The sequence below is a fragment of the Pogona vitticeps genome, chromosome 1 (assembly GCF_051106095.1).
Source record: "Pogona vitticeps strain Pit_001003342236 chromosome 1, PviZW2.1, whole genome shotgun sequence".
Classification (NCBI taxonomy): domain Eukaryota; kingdom Metazoa; phylum Chordata; class Lepidosauria; order Squamata; family Agamidae; genus Pogona; species Pogona vitticeps.
This window is the reverse complement of record NC_135783.1, coordinates 315,900,826-315,921,884: the sequence shown is the minus strand read 5'-3', so window position 1 is coordinate 315,921,884 and position 21,059 is coordinate 315,900,826. Positions and strand designations below refer to the sequence as shown.

At 42.1% G+C, this 21,059-nt stretch overlaps 1 protein-coding gene across 18 annotated transcripts in view; it reads left to right on the top strand.

Annotated features, from left to right (window-relative positions):
• The window catches only part of RALGAPA1 (Ral GTPase activating protein catalytic subunit alpha 1), a 208,115-nt gene that overhangs the window by 111,009 nt on the left and 76,047 nt on the right, over positions 1-21,059 (top strand). For all 18 annotated transcript variants that reach the window (XR_013544636.1, XR_012082600.2, XM_072986374.2 and 15 more), the window contains one exon: positions 13,154-13,264. Coding sequence is in view for 16 of the 18 variants with exons in the window: in XM_072986374.2 (XP_072842475.1) it covers positions 13,154-13,264 (111 nt within the window). In the remaining 2 variants the exon portion in view is untranslated. The remainder of the gene's footprint in view (positions 1-13,153; positions 13,265-21,059) is intronic.

Genomic DNA, 21,059 nt, shown 5'->3' with positions numbered 1-21,059 from the left:
ATATGTAACCAAGGAGATAGTCGGTGGCCTTTCTTCTTTCCATATGGAAGATAACTATTTTGCACCTTGTTTTGATTTACATTGGATTTTTGTTACTGAGATACCTCTTCATTTGCTATAGAAAAAGTGACTGGTAATTTGATAAATCTAAAAACCTTTTTACACAGTTTTGAACAGCAAAATTTATGGTTGTATGCTTTTCTTTAAAAATTGTAATGGCAACTTAATGCAATTTAAAGGAAATTAAGTGTTAAAGATCCTGCCAACCTAGCAGTCCGAAAGCATGCAAATGCGAGTAGATAAATAGGTACCACCATGATGGGAAGGTAATGGCATTCCGTGTCTAGTTGTGCTAGCCATGTGACCATGGAAAGTGTCTATGGACAAACGCTGGCTCTACGACTTGGAAACGGGGATGAGTACAGCCCCCTAGAGTCGGACACGACTGGACTAAATGTCAAGGGACACCTTTAGCTTTACCTTTTAAGTGTTAAAGAATTTGTTGCAAGACACTAAGTTTATTGATACTGCTTCATTTTCTACTTTCTTAATTTACAAAATTATAATTTAGTCCAAACAATATTCTGCTCATTCAGTGGATCAAATAATTGCTGTACATTATACTTGTGAGTTTCTTGTGGAGAGATGCCCTATTTTCCCTTTCCTTTTCAGTGCTACTGTGCTAGCTGTGCATCATAAAATACACAGTCATATGTGTTAATCTTCAGCATTCTTCACTGACCTCCTTGACAGAGGCTGACTCAGTGATCCATAGGGTCCCTTCTAGCTCTGCAATTATAGATTGTCAGCTTCGCACTGTGAAATGTGCAGAGTTTTCTGATTGAAGAAACACACACACGCTCCTCTTCTACAAAAAGACACGTGTATTAACAAATATATACAAATATACAAACTGGCAGACCTTCGGCGTAGCAGGCAAAAATATAGACAAAGTGGCATAGAGCAGTGATCCCCAACCTTTTTGGGGCTGCGGACCGCCTGGGGGGAGCGAGCTCCATGAGCAGGGAGGTTGGAGGCACCCCCATGCTCATGCGGTGGGCATGTTGTGCCTGTGTGTGTGTGTTGTGCTCTCACGCATGCGTGTGAGCGCGACATGCCACCGCCTGCATGTCACGCCCACTGCAAGCGTGATACACCCACTGCGAGCATAACACATCCCCTGCATGAGGGTGTGGGGCAGACCTGGACAAAGCGTGGCCCATGGGCCACTCCTGTCCGGCCCACTAGTCGTCGCTCCAATCCTAAAAAAGTTTAGGGAATTAACTATGTCAGCCTTGTAGTTTGTTCACTGCAGGGCCTCACCCAACGGGGCTTATTACTACCCACAAATTGGGGGCCTATTACTACCCAACTAATGGGGGCCTATTTTTAAGTAAAGTTGGTTCGGCCCCCAAACGAAGTTCAGATTTTTCATGTGGCCCCCTATAGAAAGTAATTGCCCACTCCTGATGTGGGGGGCTGGTGGAGATCCATATCCGCGGCCCAGTTCCGGCAAGCCCACGGACCGGCACTGGGCCACGGACTGGGGGGTTGATGACCCCTGGCATAGAGGATAGTAGCATGGGAAAGAAGGAGAAGATACATTAATGTCTACACTGTTCCCTTTTATACATTTACACTGCTCCTTCTGTCCATTCACAGGAAGTATTGCATCAGCTTCCTCCACATGGGTGTCACTTCTTCTCCAGGCATTGCATCATCTTCTCCTTTGTCACAGTGACTCAGCAGTCACACAGCTGTTCATTATGGCAGCTCATTAATGTTACATTCATTAACTGTTCAGGCTTATAAAATTTACAATATCTTGACATAGATTAAGTTTAAGATGTATGCAGCTTTACACCAGAATGCCACCAAAGTCGCAGACCTAATATTGTCACAAGTTACTTTGCCTGAATGCAAGCCTTTTGTTTGGAATTGGAAAATATGTGGACTTTGAAGTCCAAGGTATTCAGATAAAATCCTTATCACCATTAAATTGTCTTCTCCAGAGCCTGCTAAATGGACTTTGGTCTGATAGGGGATGTGATGTGGTGATGCAAGGAAGAAAATATACTTAACAGTTCTCAAATCTAAACTTATTAATATTTATTTTTCAAGAACATTTTAATTAAAACTTAATCCCTATGTAGCTAAGCTGTAGCCATCAACATCATGCTGGTCTGCGTGGTCAGGATAGTCTATAATCTCATGTTAAATAGGGATACAGAAGATTTTGCCCTTCAGATGTTTTGGCCTACCATTCCTATATTTCTTACTAGGGTTCATGCAGGGTGGCACTGATTAGAATTGGAGGCCAAAACATCTGGAGAGTCAAAGGTTCCCCACCTTTGTATTCCCAAAGAGAAACTACAGCACTGTGCTCTGGGAATATGGTACAGTGGGGCCTCACAAGACGACCGCTCCGTTTTAGGACGAAATCGCATTACAACAAAGTTTTTGCGATCGCAAAAGCGATCGCAAAATGATGTTTCCTATGGGGGAATTTCGCTTTGCGATGATCGGTTCCCTGCTTTGGTAACCAATTCTCACAAAACGACGATTTTCCTACAGGTGATCGGTGGTTTCAAAATGGCCAGCGAGTAAAAAAATGACTCCCCGCTCTTTTCTGGGACAGATTACTCGCTGAACGGGCAGCGAAAATGGCTGCCCTATGGAGGATCTTTGCTGGACGGTGCGTTTCTATGGGCTTTTTAATTTTGCTTTACAATGTTTTCATTCTACAGCGATTTCGCTGGAACGAATTAACATCGTAATGCGAGGCACCACTGTACCAGATAATCCATTGATGTTTGAGTTATGTTTTCCTTTTGTTCTAGTTGTTTTTATATTCATTTTGATTTATTTACCTTTAAGACAGGTAAGGTAGGTAGGTAGGTAGGGTTGGGTTGGTGGGTTGGTGAGTTGGGTTGGGTTGTTTGTTTGGTTGGTTATTGCATGTGTTCTTTATTTTCCTGTTCATCTGCACCTCAGCGGAGTTTTGCGATAATGAAAACAACCAAGAACAGATTAAAAACCTTCAAAACAATTTTAAAATATTTTTTTAAAACAGAATTGAATAATTTCCCCAAGCATCATTTTAAAGAGAACAAAGACCCTTAGAGGCAGTAGAGTTTTAAATGCCTATTAGAATCTGTACAGAGGTGGAGCCTAGTGTCCTCTAGAATGGAGTAGCAACACAGTGAGGCTGCTGTTACCGAAAAAGCCCTGTGATGCATACACATCAACTTAGTGTCTTGGGATAGTGGGACATATAACAGGGACCTTACACTTGGGACTGTTTAGTACCTTAAACGTGGGACAGAAATGTACAGGAGGAGTGAATATGCTGTCCCCAAATTATTTACAACTTTATAAATCAAAATTAGAACCTTGCATTGTGTTTGGAAGTAGGTGCTACATGATCTGTATTTTAGACAAAATTCTACCCCTGCATTTTGTACTATCTGTCATTTCCAGACAGTTTGCAAGGGCATCTTGATATAGAATGTTGTTGTTTTTTGCTATCAAGTCAAAATTGACTTATAGTGAACATAATAGGGTTTTCAAGGAAAGTGAGATATTTAAGGAGTGGTTTTACGAGTTCCAACCCCACCCCAATGAATTTCCATGGCAAACCTGAGAAATCAAGCCCAGGTCTCCTAATCCATTACACTATCCATTACACCACATTGGATACCCCAATAAGTATATCCAGAAGTAATGTTTACAGTTCTGTGCTAGTGGGTCAATTCAGACTTATGGCGAGCTTTTTCAGGGTTTTCTAGGGAGCACTTGGAAGTGGTTTACCATTCCTTTCTTCTAGGGGAATCCTGGGACTGTGCAGCTTGTTCAAGGCCACACAAGCTGACTCTTCTCCTGGAAGGTTCAGTAGGGAATTGAATTCCCAGCCTCAGGCTCCACAGCCAGATACCTAACGCACTGAGCTATTCAGCCAGTAAGTTTGTATTTGAGTGTGTTGCAGTAATTTGATTGGGATGTAGTTAAAACAAAGTCAGGATAGCCAAATCGGCCTTTTGTAGGAAGGGGACCAGCTGGTACATCAACCAAAGCTAGACAAAGGTGCTCCTGGTCACAGTGACTACTTGGCTATCTAGGAATAATGCTGAGTCCAAGATTGCTCCCAGCTAGCAAACCTGGTCCTTTGAGGAAGTATAACACCATCTTGAACAGGCTGTAATCCCAATCCCAAATGACCTTTTTCTTGACCACTAGACCTCTTATCTGAATTGAACTGAGTTTGTTCCCCATTCCCTCAATGCATCCAGACACTGATTCAGGACTTCCACAGACTTCATTGTAGAAGAGATAGAGATGTCAGCGGCATAATGGGGAGATTCAGCTCCCAGGCTGATCATTATCCACAGCTTGATGTAAATGTTATGAAGTATTGGGAAAATACTGGGCTATGAGAAGCCCCACAAACTAATGGTCAGGAGTCCCCAACACACCTTCTGGGAATGTTCAGCCAAAGAACTCAAATTAGGGCCTCCATATCTGCCAAAAAGCCGAGAAAGATACCATGGTGTCAAATACTGTGAGAGACCAGCAGAACCAGAAGGGGCACACTCCATTTGTACAGAAAAAACAAGTCCCATGTGTTCATTACACAATACAAATACAAGGGCAGATAATACCTTTGCTAGACCATTAGAAAATTCAAAATGCTAGCTTTCAACGTATAATAGGCTATATTGTGAATGATTCAGAAAAAAACATGGAAGTTCCAAAAGTCATAACAGATATTGGTGCCCGTCTGTTTCTTAAAAGTGAGCTCCAAAATGCGGACTGCAAGCACAAGTCAGGAATGTAGGTTTCAGTGGCTGTTGGTTAAATTATCTCTCTCCACTCACCAAAAAAAAGACTGCCAATATAAGAATCCAATAACGTTTTTTTCCAACATTGGTCTTATAATGACTTATTTCAAAGGGACCAAAACACAACTCTCTTTCAAGGAAGTATTCACAGCCCAACTGGCCAGCCTTCCTCTGGAAGTGTTCATTAGCCAGGATAGACATGAATCTGAAAAACAGGTAATTGGCACCACTTCTCCAAGCAACTTATCCATATCATAAATTTGTGCAAATTGTAATTCATTATCAAAATTAGAACAAAAAGAGGCACCAATGAACTCCTCAATTATCAATACTGAGTCCAAGTTGGAACAGCCTCAGATATGTTTGGCAAATTCATCATAGTGGACTTTTGAGGGCTCCTAATTTGTACATTAGAGTCTGACATATATTGGGCCCCTAACTACCCAAGGGACATGGTGGTGCTGCGGGTTAAACTGCAGAAACCTCTGTGCTGCAAGGTCGGAAGACCAGCAGTCGTAAGATCAAATCCATGTGACAGTGAGCTCCCATCGCTTGTCCCAGCTCCGGCCAACTTAGCAGTTCAAATGCATGCAAATGCAAGTAGATAAATAGGTACCACCTTGGTGGAAAGGTAATGGCATTCCATGTCCAGTCACGCTGGCCATGTGACCATGGAAACTGTCTTCAGACAAACACTGGCTCTACGGCTTGGAAATGGGGATGAGCACGGTGCCCTAGAGTTGGATATGACTGGACTAAATGTCAAGGGGAACCTTTACCTAACTACCCTGTTTCCCCTAAAATAAGACCTAACCTGAAAATAAGCTTCAGTATAATTTTTCAGGGTGCTCGTAATATAAGCCGTTCCCCCAAAATAAGCCCCAGTTAAGTGATACTCCACCCTCCACCATTGTGCATTGTAGTCAAGCAGCCTAGAGTGGTCGTATTGACCAGATAGGCGGGGTACAAATAGAATAAATAAATTAATAAACCAGAAGAAGATGGCATGAATGTATCTGAATAAATGTAGATGGTTGTACAGTGGTGCCTCGCATAGCGATCGTTCTGTATAGCGATGAAATCGCTTAGCAACGCTGGTTTTGCTATCGCAAAAGCGATCGCTTTGCGATGTTCCCTATGGGGAAATTTCGCTTTGCAGTGATCGCAGGGAAGCAATCATCGCAAAGCCCCCAGTTTCGCACAGCTGATTGGCGGTTTCAAAATGGCCACCAGGGAAAAAACATGGCCGCCCGCTGTGTTTAGGGACGGATTCCTTGCTTTAGAGGCACCGAAAAGGGCAGCGCTATGAAGGATCTTTGCTCAACGATGAGTTTTAAGCCCATAGGAACGCATTGAAGGGGTTTCAATGCGTTTCTGTGGGATTTTTAATATCGCATAGCGACGTTTTCGTTCTACAGCGATTTTTGCGGAACGAATTAACGTCGTTAAGCGAGGCACCACTGTACATGAAAAAATAAAACATCCCCTGAAAATAAACCCTAATGCATTTTTGCCGCAAAATTAATATAAACCCCTGTCTTATTTTCGGGGAAACACGGTACATGTTAGTTCTGCCGGGTAGGAGTTTGCTTTTGTAACAGATCAGAGTAGGCTTTATAGTGGGCCCTAAGATGTTTTCAGTCAGATTTATCCACCATCACTCTTTGTCTCTTCAACTGCTTCATGGTCCAAAGTAATTCAGGAAACCAAAGAGCCTGTTCTTTGTATCCACACAAAGGGCATTTAGGAGTGTGTGTCAACAGTATGGATCTTCTGCCCATTCCCCAGATCTACTGGTGCCTCAGCAGAATTAGCAGTTCAAATAATTGGAGAATCCCCCAGAGCATTAAGCAGTCCCTCTAATTCCATCACTTTCTGAGCACAGATCATTTTTACAGGCCATCTATCCTTGCAAAGAATATGAGTCACACCAAATCTAAGCCGTACTAGAATCCCTGCTCAGCCTCTAGAAGGAAGAACAGGGCCATAGTTTCTAGTTGTAAATGTTCTTTTTGATTGTTTGAACAGAAATCCAGAATGTTAATGGTCCGTGAAAGGTACTTGTTATTTCAGGTATGTTATGTGCAGTTTCATGGCTAGTCTAAAGAATTACAAGGAAGAAGTTGTCCACTGTGTTTCTTTCTAGCCCAGAGCAAGCCACTTTTCTCTTTATTGTTCATTTATTTATTTCCATTTATATGCCCTTCTTCTATCTAAAGACACCCAGAACAGTTTACGCTACAGTACAACCATTATATACAGCATATAGAAATATATACATGATATATGTAATATACAATATATATAGTATATGCAAGAAACAGTGGCAATCAAATAATAAAATATTTCATCTAAAAGGTAAAAATGCAAATAAAAATTAGCAACATACCAAACAATTTCATCTTACATACGGTGCCACACAATGTTGTCTGTACAAATGATGGAATGGCAATTTACTAACATTCAAGGGCCCACTAAAATATTTTTACCTTATATCCTCTCCTTAATCCCGGCAGAGATATCATACTTCGCAGGGACTCAGGAACAGAAATTCAGAGCATACACAAATTCAGCGGCACACAAGAAGAATTGTCCTAAGATACTCAACTTGGACAGGTTTAAATTTGGGACCTTTTAGAAGGGCAATTTTGGACAACTTTAATTCAAGTGAGGGCTGTATGAGTAAAGCAAAAAAAGCAAAGCATTCTGCTTATACAGTGGTGCCTCGCACAACGGGTGCCTCATAGAGCGATGAATTCGCTCTACGAGGCCGTTTTTGCGATCGCAAATGCGATCGCAAAACGATGCCCATATAGGCTGGGATTCACAGAGCGAAGGTCGGTAAGCTGCTCGCTTACCGACCTTCGCTTTGTGACCCGCCGATCAGCTGTCCGGCGGGTCCAAAATGGCCGCCGGAACAGCCGAAAGGGGCCGGGGCGCAGCGTTTTCGCGCCCTTGATAAGCAAGGGGAGCGCGCGAAAACGCTGCGGAAGCCCCGAAATGGCTGCGTGCAACCATTTCGGGGCTTCCAGCAGCGTTTTCGCGCGCTCCCCTTGCTTACCAAGGGCGCGAAAACGCTGCGCCCCGCCCCTTTCGGCTGTTCCAGCGGCCATTTTGGACCTGCCGGACAGCTGATCGCAGCCATTTTCGCGCCCTCGTAAAGCAAGGGGAGGGCGTGAAAATGGCTGCCGGCCATAGAGGAACATCGCACAACGGTGAGTATTCGGCCGAATTGGAACGCATTAAACGCTGTTTAATGCGTTCCAATGGCTTTTTACTTTCCGCTGAGTGATGTTTCACACAGCGAGGGTTAATCCGGGACGGATTAACCTCGTTTTGCGAGGCACCGCTGTATACCGCTCCATAGTGCTTCAAACATTCTCTGGGTGGTTTACAAGTTAATTATGCAGGCTGCACATTGCCCCCCCCCACAGCAAGCTGGGTACTCATTTTACTGACCTCGGAAGGATAGAGGGCTGAGTCAACCTTGAGCCGGCTACCTGAGATTGAACCCGGGTGATGAGCACAGTTTTGGCTGCAGTACAGCAGCACTGCACCATGAGGCTCTTCAAGAGTAAGAGACGATCTGGTAGTAGGTATTCTATAAGTGCTTTGAATATTGCCTTCTTATCTGCCAATAGAGATTTTAAAAATATGGACTTCCTCCTATTGAAGAAGTTGCAGGACAGTTCACAGGAAGAATTGTTAACTGGTAAGAATCTGAATGCAGTTGAGCATCAGTAGAAATGATAAGTTAGATTGAGTATATAGTAATAGTATGACTGTGCAAATGTACTTTATAAGAAAAAACTAGCAGCAAAATCCTATGCATGCTTGTTCAGAAGTAAGCTCCATATTTGTAAAAAAAAGCATTCCAATTATTTTTTCAGTACACTTTACAAACCTCCCCCAACATCTCCAACTGTGCCAATTTGTAGTCTTGTTATCCAGATTTCCTGAGTTACTGTTTTTTAATAGTTATCACAAAACTGTACTTTAAATTAAAGCATACTTAAATATGAATGTTTAAGTGTTTAAATGGTGGCACTCAATACGCTATACTTCTTTTCAGTGCTTCAGAGGGACAGAAAATGATTGAAGCATGTCTTTTTTTCTGCAGGTTTTTTTAAACAGAGCTTTAAAGTTCACAATATTGTTTTGTGTCCAGAAGAAACAAATCTTGAGCTCTGTATGGAAGCTAGAGAACACATTATTCAAAAACTCTTGGAGCAGGCTATTTTTCTTGCAGAGAGACATGAATGGGTATAGATACCAGATGCTTTGCTTCTTGACAGTCTTATTGACAAGTACAGTACGCATACTATTGAAATGGAATGCTAGCTGACAAAAGCAAATTGCAGACCTATAACACAGATGCAGCAACACTTTCCGAACTCCAACTAAGCTGCTGTGTCAAAGTATAGGCAGTGTTTATTTCCTTTAGACAGTGTGAAGTCACAACTTTTGTCTCTCAGCCATGTTGAAAGCCTTGGCACAAAGATCCTAATTACTCCCTCCAACCCCTGCAGTTAGAGGCTAGGTTATGTGCCACTCTAAAATAGTTTGGGTCCTGAGTGACTACAAAACCTTGCCCGTGCCAGAAAAAAAACTATATTGCTTTAACCATTTCGAAGCAGCAAGTGAAGCTGAACCACTCACTGCTGAAAGTTTAGACCAGAGAACACATACTAACTCCTGGAATTGAACTGAGGGAAGTAACACTGAATTTGAATCGCATTGTCATAAAAGAAAACCTTGTAATAGAACAGAACATGGCATTTTAACTTCTGGTTTCTTCTACAGGGACAGGGACAAAAGTATTAGAAACCATAACCAGCATGATGAAGGCAGTGGGTTGTTACCTCTTGCTTCTCCAGAACTTACAAAATAGTTTGGTTAAAAATATTAATCCAGAAATACAAGAACAAAATTAGTGTACTGAATCTGCATGCACCTTCCAAACAGTACTAATGTTTTTTTCTGTGTACTGTTATCAAAGGTAATGGAATAATGAGGTTAGGTAGTTAATATCACAGTCTTGTCTATGTCTGTTCAAAAGTGCTGTTTGAGTTCATTGAGGACTTACTCTCAGGTAGGTATGTAGATGATTTCAGAGTATTAGACTATTTGATAATACAAAACTATTAAAACAAGGTGAAATCTCTACAAGGATGTTATATATGTTATACATACATAAAATATAGCAGAAGCAAATGCAGAATTCTGCTCTGAAGTGATTTTTTTTTAAAAAAAATTAATGTACAAGGACAGCACTAACTAGCAGTTGTGGCATGTGAAAAGGTCCACTGGATGTTATGATTCCACTTTATTTTGCATTTGCCCAAACATGTGTTGAGAACAAAGTCTGATTCTGGGTGCCACTGTTTATTTAGTGCACAGGCAAATCAGAGGGCAGTGAAGATGATCAGTATATAATTTAAAGAGAAATTAAAGTGTACATGGTCAGTGTATGGAAACCAAGTAATATGAGGAAAGGTTGGAGAGACATGGATGTGTTTAGTCTACAAGAAAGAAGATTTAATAGCAACGTGATAGCACTGGGAGTGCAGTCACATATAGGGAACTAATAATAAAAGCAGTTTGAAAATGAAACCAGTTACCAGAATGGATTTCATGAGAAGAGAAGACTCCCTGGAAAAGACCCTGATGTTGGGAAAGTGTGAAGGCAAGAGGAGAAGGGGACAACAGAGGACAAGATGGTTGGACAGTGACACCGAAGCTACCAACATGAATTTGACCCAACTCCGGGAAGCAGTGGAAGATAGGAGGGCCTGGCATGCTCTGGTCCATGGGGTCACGAAGAGTCGGACATGACTTAACGACTAAACAACAATAATACCAGAATGGAATGTCTGCCTTGCTAGAAGTCATCAGCTAGAGGTTGGACAGTTTTGAATTTGGTGCACAGTTCCTGGCTTGAATTAAGTTTTCTTGACATGAGCCACTGTAAGAGTTTTGCGATTAGTCTCTGAGAGAATTTGCACATTTTCACTAGTATTTTGTGCATTTCTCTAGAAATGGGCACAGTTGAAAAATGCTGTAACTGTTGTCTTTTAGTTTTACACATTTCTTAGCCACTCTTCATAACTGCTGTCTTCCAAGGATCTTATAATATGAATTATAGCCAGCAAGTTAATGAAATTGTGAACTCATGAATAAGTAACAAAAGCAGTACATACAATGCAACCTTTGAATCAAATGCTTTCAAAAATTATAATTTTGTAAAACAGTCTTAGAAACAACAGATGAGACCACATGTGCATGTCTTGGGAAGGAGTTCCGTAGTGTAAGGCATAGACAGGCACGTGGCAATTCAGTGAGTAGAGTCTCCAGTAATTATTAAAAACCAGCAGTGGTGATTTTCAGGCAATAAAGAGTTCATCTCCCACTTTGTGGCCACCAAATGATTTCACAGAATACAAGGGACAGGGGGCAGGATAAGAAACTTGTAATTGCCTACAATGGCTGCAGCTGATGCCATCATCACAGGTGCATGGCATAGACATCTACAACAGGATTCTGGTCAATGTGGGCTGCACATTTTGCCATCACATTTATTTTTCCATACTTCTTACCCTTATCTGTTGATTTTTAAATTGAGTGGTTCAAACACACACCCCTTGGGAATTTTAGGCGATTCTTTTCTTTATACTGTAAATACAATGGTTTTACTGTTCTTAGTAAGTAGATCAAACGTGTCCTGACTATTACATTTGAAGTTTTGGTTTTATTTATTTATTTATTTATTTATTTATTTATTTATTTATTTATTTATTTATTTATTTATTTATTTGACTTCTATTATCAACCTCACCCCAAATCTGGCTACCAGGCCACTCTGGGTTATTTGCATATTAAGTATATAAATAAACCAGTAAATAATTTCTCCTGAAAAACACATTTGCCTCTGACACGTACCTTGAGGTTACTGTGGAATAGAACATCTTTCCTCTGTCCCCAAAGTGGCGGCATCTAATTGCTTACAGTCTAGTTACATGATGCTGCTGTATTGTCCATGTTTATTGTATTTATCCTTAAACCCAACAATAGATTATTGTTGAATACACATTTATGGCCTCTTCACTTATTATCTGTGTTGTGTAGTGTATGTCTATTAAAGAAGCAGGTTAAAGGATACTTCCAGCTATCTGCATTTGATTTTGGTTCCTGTGATCATGTTGTTTGAGTGGCTGATTTTTTTTCTTTGATGTTCATTGTAATATGTTGGAAGCTGCCCAACCCCTTAAGCAGACAATGGATATTTTGCTTGCTGCATCCAGCTTTACTGTTTCTTCACTCGCCTCTGGCAGATCATATGAGGCTTTGTAATTAAGGCAAATGTTTCTGTGTTAGGTTATAATGTCAATGATGATCCTGTGTCTCAGAAAAGATTTAGAAGTTCTGTATCTTTTTCTGCAACAGTGTTTTCATGTACTTAACCAACCCCCTGTACTGGGACTCTCTAAATAAATAAATAAAAAACAGAATACAGGACTTTGAAATGTTAATATTCAGAATTATTCAAAAGTAAAGCTGTGTCTTAGTTATTCTACAGTGTGCATTTTGGGGTGGAAAACCATTAGCACAGTGGGGTTTTCCCCTCCCTTCCTTCACCCTGTACCCCTGTAAACCTGGAGGGTTTCCCAGCCCTCAAGAGACAGGATCCAAGGCCACAGGGAGCCAAGGGAGTTACAGTTTTCCAGTGAAAACACCTTATTAGATCCTGCTAAACATGCTTAATGGTTATGGAAGCATGATTATGATGGATTACATGTTTTATGGTGCTATAGCTGGCAGGAATTCCTATGATTGAAAAGAGAAGAAAAGTGCAGCTGCAGATATTTGTGCAGTATTAGAAAAGTGAAGTGATCCATAGACTACTTGGGTGTTACATGGATTCCACTAATGCAGATGTAAGGAACTTTTTTCTCTCTAAGGAAATGCAGGTTTTGATAGTTCAAATGCGAAAATAATGTTACTTCAAATAAATGTTTTTTCATTCAGTGTAAAGTTTTAGTGTTTTGTTATTTGTTTGTAAGCCATAATTGTTAGTTGTACTGTTTGCCCGGATGTTTCCCGGTGTCGGTCTTAGACCCAAAAGAGGTATCAATTTCAGATGCAAAGCAACTGAAGAATTACAGTATATGGTTTATTCCTGTCTTGATAAAGGACTACTTTTCATTTTGAATATATAAAATTTTTCTCTAAGTAATGAGCTCCTACTCACTCTATCATATATCATGTGTCATAATACCAAAATCAATGTATTTATAACTGTTTCTATTTTTTTACAGTTTCCAAATAAAACAGTTGCACATGTTGCATGCAGTATGCTTAATATGCTGATTCATTATGTAAACAGGCTACAAGTGTACCAACCCGATTCAGCACTAAAAATTATTCAAGTGAGTAAGCTATATTTTATACTATACTGTTCAGAAATGTAAAATCAGTTTTTTGAACTGGTCAAATGTAAGCGTGAGTAGAGTCAGACAGACTGTGTTCTGCTGTTTGGGACACTGCAGGGATGGGCTGGTTCATTTCTTTTGCCAGCAATCAAACAATGTAATTGTTAGAACAAACCAATTCATCCCCAAAGCATTTCTACCTATACCTTTGTGGGTCCCTGTCAGGGGTACTCTTTTGGGTGTGGATTCTGGTGCAGGTATGATTGTTTCATTCTGGTTCATTTCCATGGCATGTGATTGCTGGGATTTGAACTAAAGTGGAACTTGTGGCTTTAAATTTCCTTTCCATTTTCAATTTCCCAAAATTGATAATTGGCTTAAGACCGCTTAACCATGTCACAATATTGAGAAATTAAAGACTTCCCCTGCTCTCCTTCATGGAGGAGTGAAGGAAGGAACCAAAGGGATTCTTTCAAGTCTTACTGTATTAAATAGCAGTCCTATACCACTTGGGGGGGGAATTAAAAATTGAAAACTTTCTCCCCAAAGGAGGGCGATTTGTTTGTTTGTGTTGTTTTCTTAGACAGGCCAACTGGGGTCTCTAGAGGTGCATATGACATTTGGATGCACCAAATGGCATACTGGCCTCTATCCAACCTTAAGCAACCATGTCACTCTAGCCTGTTCCAATTGAACTGTGCAGATAAGCCCAGAGTATATTCTTATATTGAGATTCAGTATGTTTGATAAGAATTGTTGATTTACACACATTTGACTTGTGAACAGAATAGATTTGATTTAAATGACATTACTTCAAATAATGATTTAAAGCACATGAAAAATCGATCTAACTGTGTGATTCCTCCACCTCTGAAGGGGCAGTTTTGCTTGCTGTAACATAGGCAAATATTTTTCATAACTCAGAGAAGTACAGTGGTGCCTCGCTTAACGAGTGCCCCGTTTAACGAAAAAATCGCATAACGATGGCTTCGTTGCCATCGCTTTTGCGATCGCACAACGATCTTGCCTATGGGGAAAAATCGCTTTGCGATTTTTCCCCATAGGCACCATTTTCCCCCAGCTGAGCGGCGGGAGCTTTGAAGCCCCGCTGCTCAGCTGGGGGAAAATGTCGGCAGTGGGCTGCGGCCTCGGAAGGACCCCGAAGCCACCGTCCCCGGCCGACAGTTCCCTTCCGAGCTCCGGGGACAGGCTGGGGGGTGGACCGGGAAGCTTGAAGCCTCTCCGCGCCGCCTACCCCCGCCGTTCCCGGACTTCTGGAAGTCCAGGAACAGCCTGGGTAAGCAGTGCGGGAAGGCTTCAAGCTTCCCGATCCACCCCCCAGCCTGTCCCCGCCGCTTAAAGCCTCCTTGCGCTGCCTACCTAGCCCGTTCTCGGACACCTAGGTGTCCGAGAACGGGCTGGGTAGGCAGCGGGGAAGGCTACCGGCATCGGGGACAGGCTGGGGGGTGGACCGGGAAGCTTGAAGCCTCTCCGCGCCGCCTACCCAGGTCGTTCCCGGACTTCTGGAAGTCCGGGAACAGCCTGGGTAAGCAGCGCGGGAAGGCTTCAAGCTTCCCGATCCACCCCCCAGCCTGTCCCCGCCGCTTAAAGCCTCCTTGCGCCGCCTACCTAGCCCGTTCTCGGACACCTAGGTGTCCGAGAACGGGCTGGGTAGGCGGCGGGGAAGGCTACCGGCATTGGGGACAGGCTGGGGGGTGGACCGGGAAGCTTGAAGCCTCTCCGCGCCGCCTACCCCCGCCGTTCCCGGACTTCTGGAAGTCCGGGAACGACCTGAGTAGGCGGCGCGGAGAGGCTTCAAGCTTCCCGATCCACCCCCCAGCTTGTCCCCGCCGCTTAAAGCCTCCTTGCGCCGCCTACCCAGCCCTTTCTCGGACACCTAGGTGTCCGAGAAAGGGCTGGGTAGGCGGCGGGGAAGGCTACCAGCATCGGGGACAGGCTGGGGGTGGACCGGGGAGCTTGAAGCCTCTCCGCGCCGCCTACCCAGGTCGTTCCCGGCGGGGGTAGGCGGCACGGAGAGGCTTCAAGCTCCCCGGTCCACCCCCCAGCCTGTCCCCGATGCCGGTAGCCTTCCCCGGCGCCTACCCAGCCCGTTCTCGGACACCTAGGTGTCCGAGAACGGGCTAGGTAGGCGGCGCAAGGAGGCTTTAAGCGGCGGGGACAGGCTGGGGGGTGGATCGGGAAGCTTGAAGCCTTCCCGCGCTGCTTACCCAGGCTGTTCCCGGACTTCCAGAAGTCCGGGAACGGCGGGGGTAGGCGGCGCGGAGAGGCTTCAAGCTTCCCGGTCCACCCCCCAGCCTGTCCCCGATGCCGGTAGCCTTCCCCGCCGCCTACCCAGCCCGTTCTCGGACACCTAGGTGTCCGAGAACGGGCTAGGTAGGCGGCGCAAGGAGGCTTTAAGCGGCGGGACAGGCTGGGGGGTGGATCGGGAAGCTTGAAGCCTCCCAGCGCTGCTTACCCAGGTCGTTCCCGGACTTCCAGAAGTCCGGGAACGACCTGGGTAGGCGGCGCGGAGAGCCTTCAAGCTCCCCGATCCACCCCCCAGCCTGTCTCCGCCGCTTAAAGGGTAACCGCAGCGGCTACCCCAGCCATGGCCGGACTCTAGGGAGTCCAGCCATGGCTGAGGTAGCCGCCATGGGTCAGATCCAAGCCACGGGGGGGAGGGAAAAAACCAGATAATCCGTTCCAGTTGGAACGGATTAACCGGTTTTCAATGCATTTCTATGGGAAATGGTGCTTCCCATAACGATGTTTTCACATAACGTTTTTTTTTCTGGAACCAATTAACATCATTATGCGAGGCACCACTGTAGGTTCATTTTAAAACTGTGGTTTATTTTGAAAAGAATTTGTGAAGGCACTGGAAAGTAAACAGTCTCCAGAGGTTAATTATGGAAATTTGGAAGATTTCTCCCCTATCTCTGTTAGAATATAATATTTTCAACATTATATCATGTTGGTAGTGGGGAAGTTCCAGGACTGGGATAACTTCAGTCAGATTTCCTCTTAGCAATATTATATATGGAGATAGATAAAAGCCCAGTTTGAGAACTGTAAAAATGTTTGAAGGTATTTTTTAGACTTGAGTATTAGACTGAATTCTTAGGAAATTAGAAAGTCTGACTGGAATAATCTGTGGAACCTGATAAAACTGAGGTTGAAATTTGAGTACTGCCAGACCTTATTTACAAAACCTTTTTTAAAGGAGTCTATGAATACATTGTCTCATAATATAGAAATGAAATTTATTATCCCCTTTCCTAATGACATTTCTGAACTTAACACATTTTAAATTAAAACTATCATTGCATAAGGCATAAAAACTTAAAAACAAAAGGCTTATAAATATATGGCCTAAAAATTTAGGGGGGGAAATTAAACTGGGTCTGATATTTTTAGTAACATTTTTGAAATGTAACAAGTCTAAGAGAACTCATAGTATTATATGATTCATTAATTTATAGAGATACATTGTATTTCTTGTTTCCCATTTGTTTTATAGCTTAGGTTTCTAGAAACATAACATAATTCATCAAGGAAAGGATTAAAGTAAATTTTGTGACTGAAAAAGTGCATATGTATAAAAAATTGCTGCAGATTATTGGATATTTTACTGCTTTTGGAGTTTCTTCAGAAAGAAGGCAGAATATGTCATGGAGTGTCCCTGAAGCAACACTACCCTTTAGGATAGAATTACATGATACATACAGTTAATTCCATATTTTTGGAGTGTTTTCCATGGTGTACTGTTTTATAGGCTGCTTAGTTATGTAGTCCAAATCAGTGTAATTGAAGAAAAACATAGCTTATACAGTAGTATACAGTGCAGTATTATAGTTGTTCACTTTTAATTGATTGGTATTCACCGGTTTTAATCAGTGGGAATTCAGATTCAGGGCAGAAGTGTTTTTGTTTACACTTTTAATTATTTGTTGCAGTCAGGATCAGGTAAAACAATACAAATGGCTTTTTGTTCTAACATTAGCTGGGCTTGAATAGTATTGTAAACATATATATAAAGTGTTCATTTCTCCTTACCAAATAATTATGAATAATTAGCCAGTGATTATACACCTTCTTTGGTTTCTTTCATGGTTTATTTTTCAGTATCACTATGGCAGTCTTCATTGAGGTAGATTAAAATAATAGGTCCCTAATTTATTCCTTTTTTGGTCCTGATATATCTATTCACAGTTACTATATAGGTAAGTTTCATGAGCTTCTTGATATTCATTTTCTGTGACAGTTTAATGTAAAGCAAATCTTCCATTCCATTTTTTTGCCTGGCATTCTTTCAATTTTACATTGGTGGCAACTGCTTCTCATCAAATGTTACTTTTCTAATAGATTTTTAGTATACACGTTATATCAGTGTTGTTTTCTTGTACCAGTTACTCCACTGTTCTTGCTCTAAGTTTCCAACATTAACATATAAATAGTTAAGGTTAGTTAACAAGGTTAGTTTGCTGCAAGAAAAACAAGAGAATCTTTTTGCCCACAATTTTATTTATCGTAATCTTTTCTGAACTGTAGCCCACTTCTTCAGATATATAAAATGTTATTTCTGCTGACAGACACTTACATAATAGGGGGAAGGTGGGTATTTGACATTTAATGGAAATGCAAAGATCTAACTTGGTGATCCTCAGTCAGCAGTTCTTAAGGATAATGGGCAGTGCTTGTGGGGGATGACAAATAGAGACCTTAATAGTGGTTGTTAAGAGTCATTCGAAAGTCATTAGTGAGTGACAAGTGGATAAACAAAGTGTAAGCATTTAAAAAAGCAGATTAACACATAGAAGAAAGGGAGTGTCTTTTCAGAGGTTCAATATAAAGTAGTATGAGGAGGGTTTAGGGACATGGTGGAGCTGCTGTGCTGTAAGGTCTGTAGATCTTCAGCTGTAAGATCGAATCCACGTGATAGAGTGAGCGCCTGTTGCTTGTCCCAGCTCCCGCCAACTTAGCGGTTCAAAAGCATGCAAATGCAAGTAGATAAATAGGGACCACCTTGGTGAGAAGGTAATGGCGTTCCGTGTCTGAGTCACACTGGCCATATGACCACAGAAGATTGTCTTCGGACAAACGCTAGCTCTATGGCTTGGAAACGGGGATGAGCACCACCCCCTAGAGTCGAACGCACCTGGACAAAAATTGTCAAGGGGAACCTTTACCTATGAGTAGGGTTTAGTATAGCAGTTAGAGCAAGGCCTCACCTTGAGTATTGTGTTTAGTTCTGTACGCCACACTTCAAGAAGAATGCTAACAAATTGGAAGAAGTTCAGAGGGTGACAAGGATGATCAAGGGGCTGGAACCCAAGCCTTATGAAGAAAGGCTGAAAGAATTGGGCATGTTTAGCCTTGAGAAAAGAAGACTTGGGGGTTGATATGATAGCACTTTTCAGTTTTAAAGGCTGTCATACAAAGAAGGGGCAAGATCTGTTCTCAATCATCCCAGAGTGCAGGACACGCAACAATGGGCTCAAGTTAAAGGAAGCCAGATTTCGGTTGACTATCAGGAAAAACGTCCTAACTGTTAGAGCACTCCGATAGTGGAACCAGTTACCTTGGGAGTTGGTCAGTGCTCCAACACTGGAGGCATTCATGAAAAAGTTAGATAATCACCTGCCAGATATGCTTTGATTGTATTCCTGCATTGAGCAGGGGTTGGACGTGATGGCCTTGTAGGCCCCTTCCAACTTCACTTTTCTATGATTCTATGAATAGGAGTATGAACATTACAGACAGAATTATTCAGACCATTGTCATAAAACAAACAGTTGTAAAATATTGTTCTGATATCTGTTGGGTGGCCAATTCCATCAAGTATGAGCTCTCCAAGAAAATCCTGACTTGTGTGGCTGATATTTTCTCTCATAAAAAGTGGAGAAATAAACTATAGCTATCCCTGACTTGATTCTAACCAGTAGAGATGACTTGGAGGAGGAAGTGACAGTAAGGTGACCTCTGGGTGAGAGTGACCATGTTCTGCTACAATTTTTAATTTCAAAGGAAACCAAAGCAGATCGTAGACACACATATATGCTTGATTTTTAAAAAGCCAATTTTAATAATCTCTGGACAATCATAAATAAGGTCCTATGGCAAGAGATCCTAACATGAAAAGGAGTCCAAGAAGGGTGGGAATTTCTTCAAAAGGAAGTTCTAAAGCCAAAACTAAAACCTATTCCAACAAGAAAAAGAAGTGGGAGACAGCAAAAAAGGCCAGTGTGGTTTCACGAAAAGCTCAAAGCAGACCTGGAAAAGAAAAAAAGACAGAAAGAGATAGGAAGTGGAAACAAGGCCAGGCCACAAAGGAAGAGTACAGACAAGTAGCAAGGAATTGCAGGGAGGTTAGCTAGAGACACTAAAAGCAACAAAAAAAAGCATTCTTCAGCTCTCTGCGTAGCAAAAGACAAAGAAAAGGAACAGTGGCTCAGTAATTCAATGTAGCAAAAGACAAAGAAAAGAAACAGTGGCTCAGTAACTCAATGGAGATGGAAAAATGATAACAGTTGACAAAGAAAAGGCAGTAATGCTCAATTCCTATTTTAGCTCAGTCTTTTCCCAAAGGACAGATTATGACGCTACAAACAGGAGATGCAAGTGTGGGGGGCTGCAGCTGGAGACTGATAAACAGTCGAGGAATACAAATAGCCTTTGAGAATACAGTCGAGGAATGCTTTATTACCTTGAACAAGTTAAAATCCCAAAGGAACTGGTTGAAGAACTCTCGGAACCGCTGTCCATTATTTTCTTGAAATCATAGGAAATGGGTGAGGTGCCAGATGATTGAGGGATAGCGAATGTTTTCCCTATCTTCAAATAGGGCAAAAGGGAGGAGTCTGGGAATTACAGACCAGTCACCCTGACATCAATCCCAAGGAAAATTCTGGAACAGATTATAAAGAGGTTACTATGCAGACACCTAGAAAACCAAGCAGTAATAGCTAGAAGCCAACACGGATTTGTCAAGGACAAATTCCACCACTAACTGATTTTTTGATCAAGTAACTTCACTGAAAGAGATAATGCTGTAGACGTAATATATCTTGACTTCAACAAAGCTTTTGAAAAGTATCCCATGATATTCTGATTAGCAAATTAACTAGGTGTGGGCTAGATTGAACAACTTTCAGGTGGCTACAGAGTTGGCTACAGAATTATACTCAGAGATTGATGATTAATAGGCCCTTTTCAAACTGAGTAGAAGTAACAAGTGGCCTGGATTAGGGAATGCAGAGAATGCTGATCGAATTTGAGGATGACACAAAATTGGCTGGACTAGCTAATACCCTAGACCAGTGGTTCTTAACCTTGGCTTACTCAGGTGTTTTTGAACTGCAACTCCCAGAAACCCCAGCCAGCACAGCTGGTGGTGAAGGCTTCTGGGAGTTGCAGTCCAAAAACACCTGAGTAACCCAAGGTTAAGAACCACTGCCCTAGAAGACAGAAACAAAATTCAAAATGATCTGGATAAACTTCAGCACTGGGCTGAAAACAGAATGAAATTTAACAGGGATAAATGCAAAGTACTGCACCTAGGAAAAAGAAAACAAACACGCAGTTACAAGATGGGAGATACATGACTCCAGTACTATGAGCAAGAAGGACCTTGGAATCATTGTAGATCAAAAGGTGAACATGAGCCAACTGTGATGTGGCTGCCAAAAAGGCAAATGCTATTTTAGGCTGCATTAACAAAAGGATTGTCTCAAAATACTGTGAAGTACTAATTCACCTCTATTCAGCTCTGATTAGGCCTTATCTTGAGGTC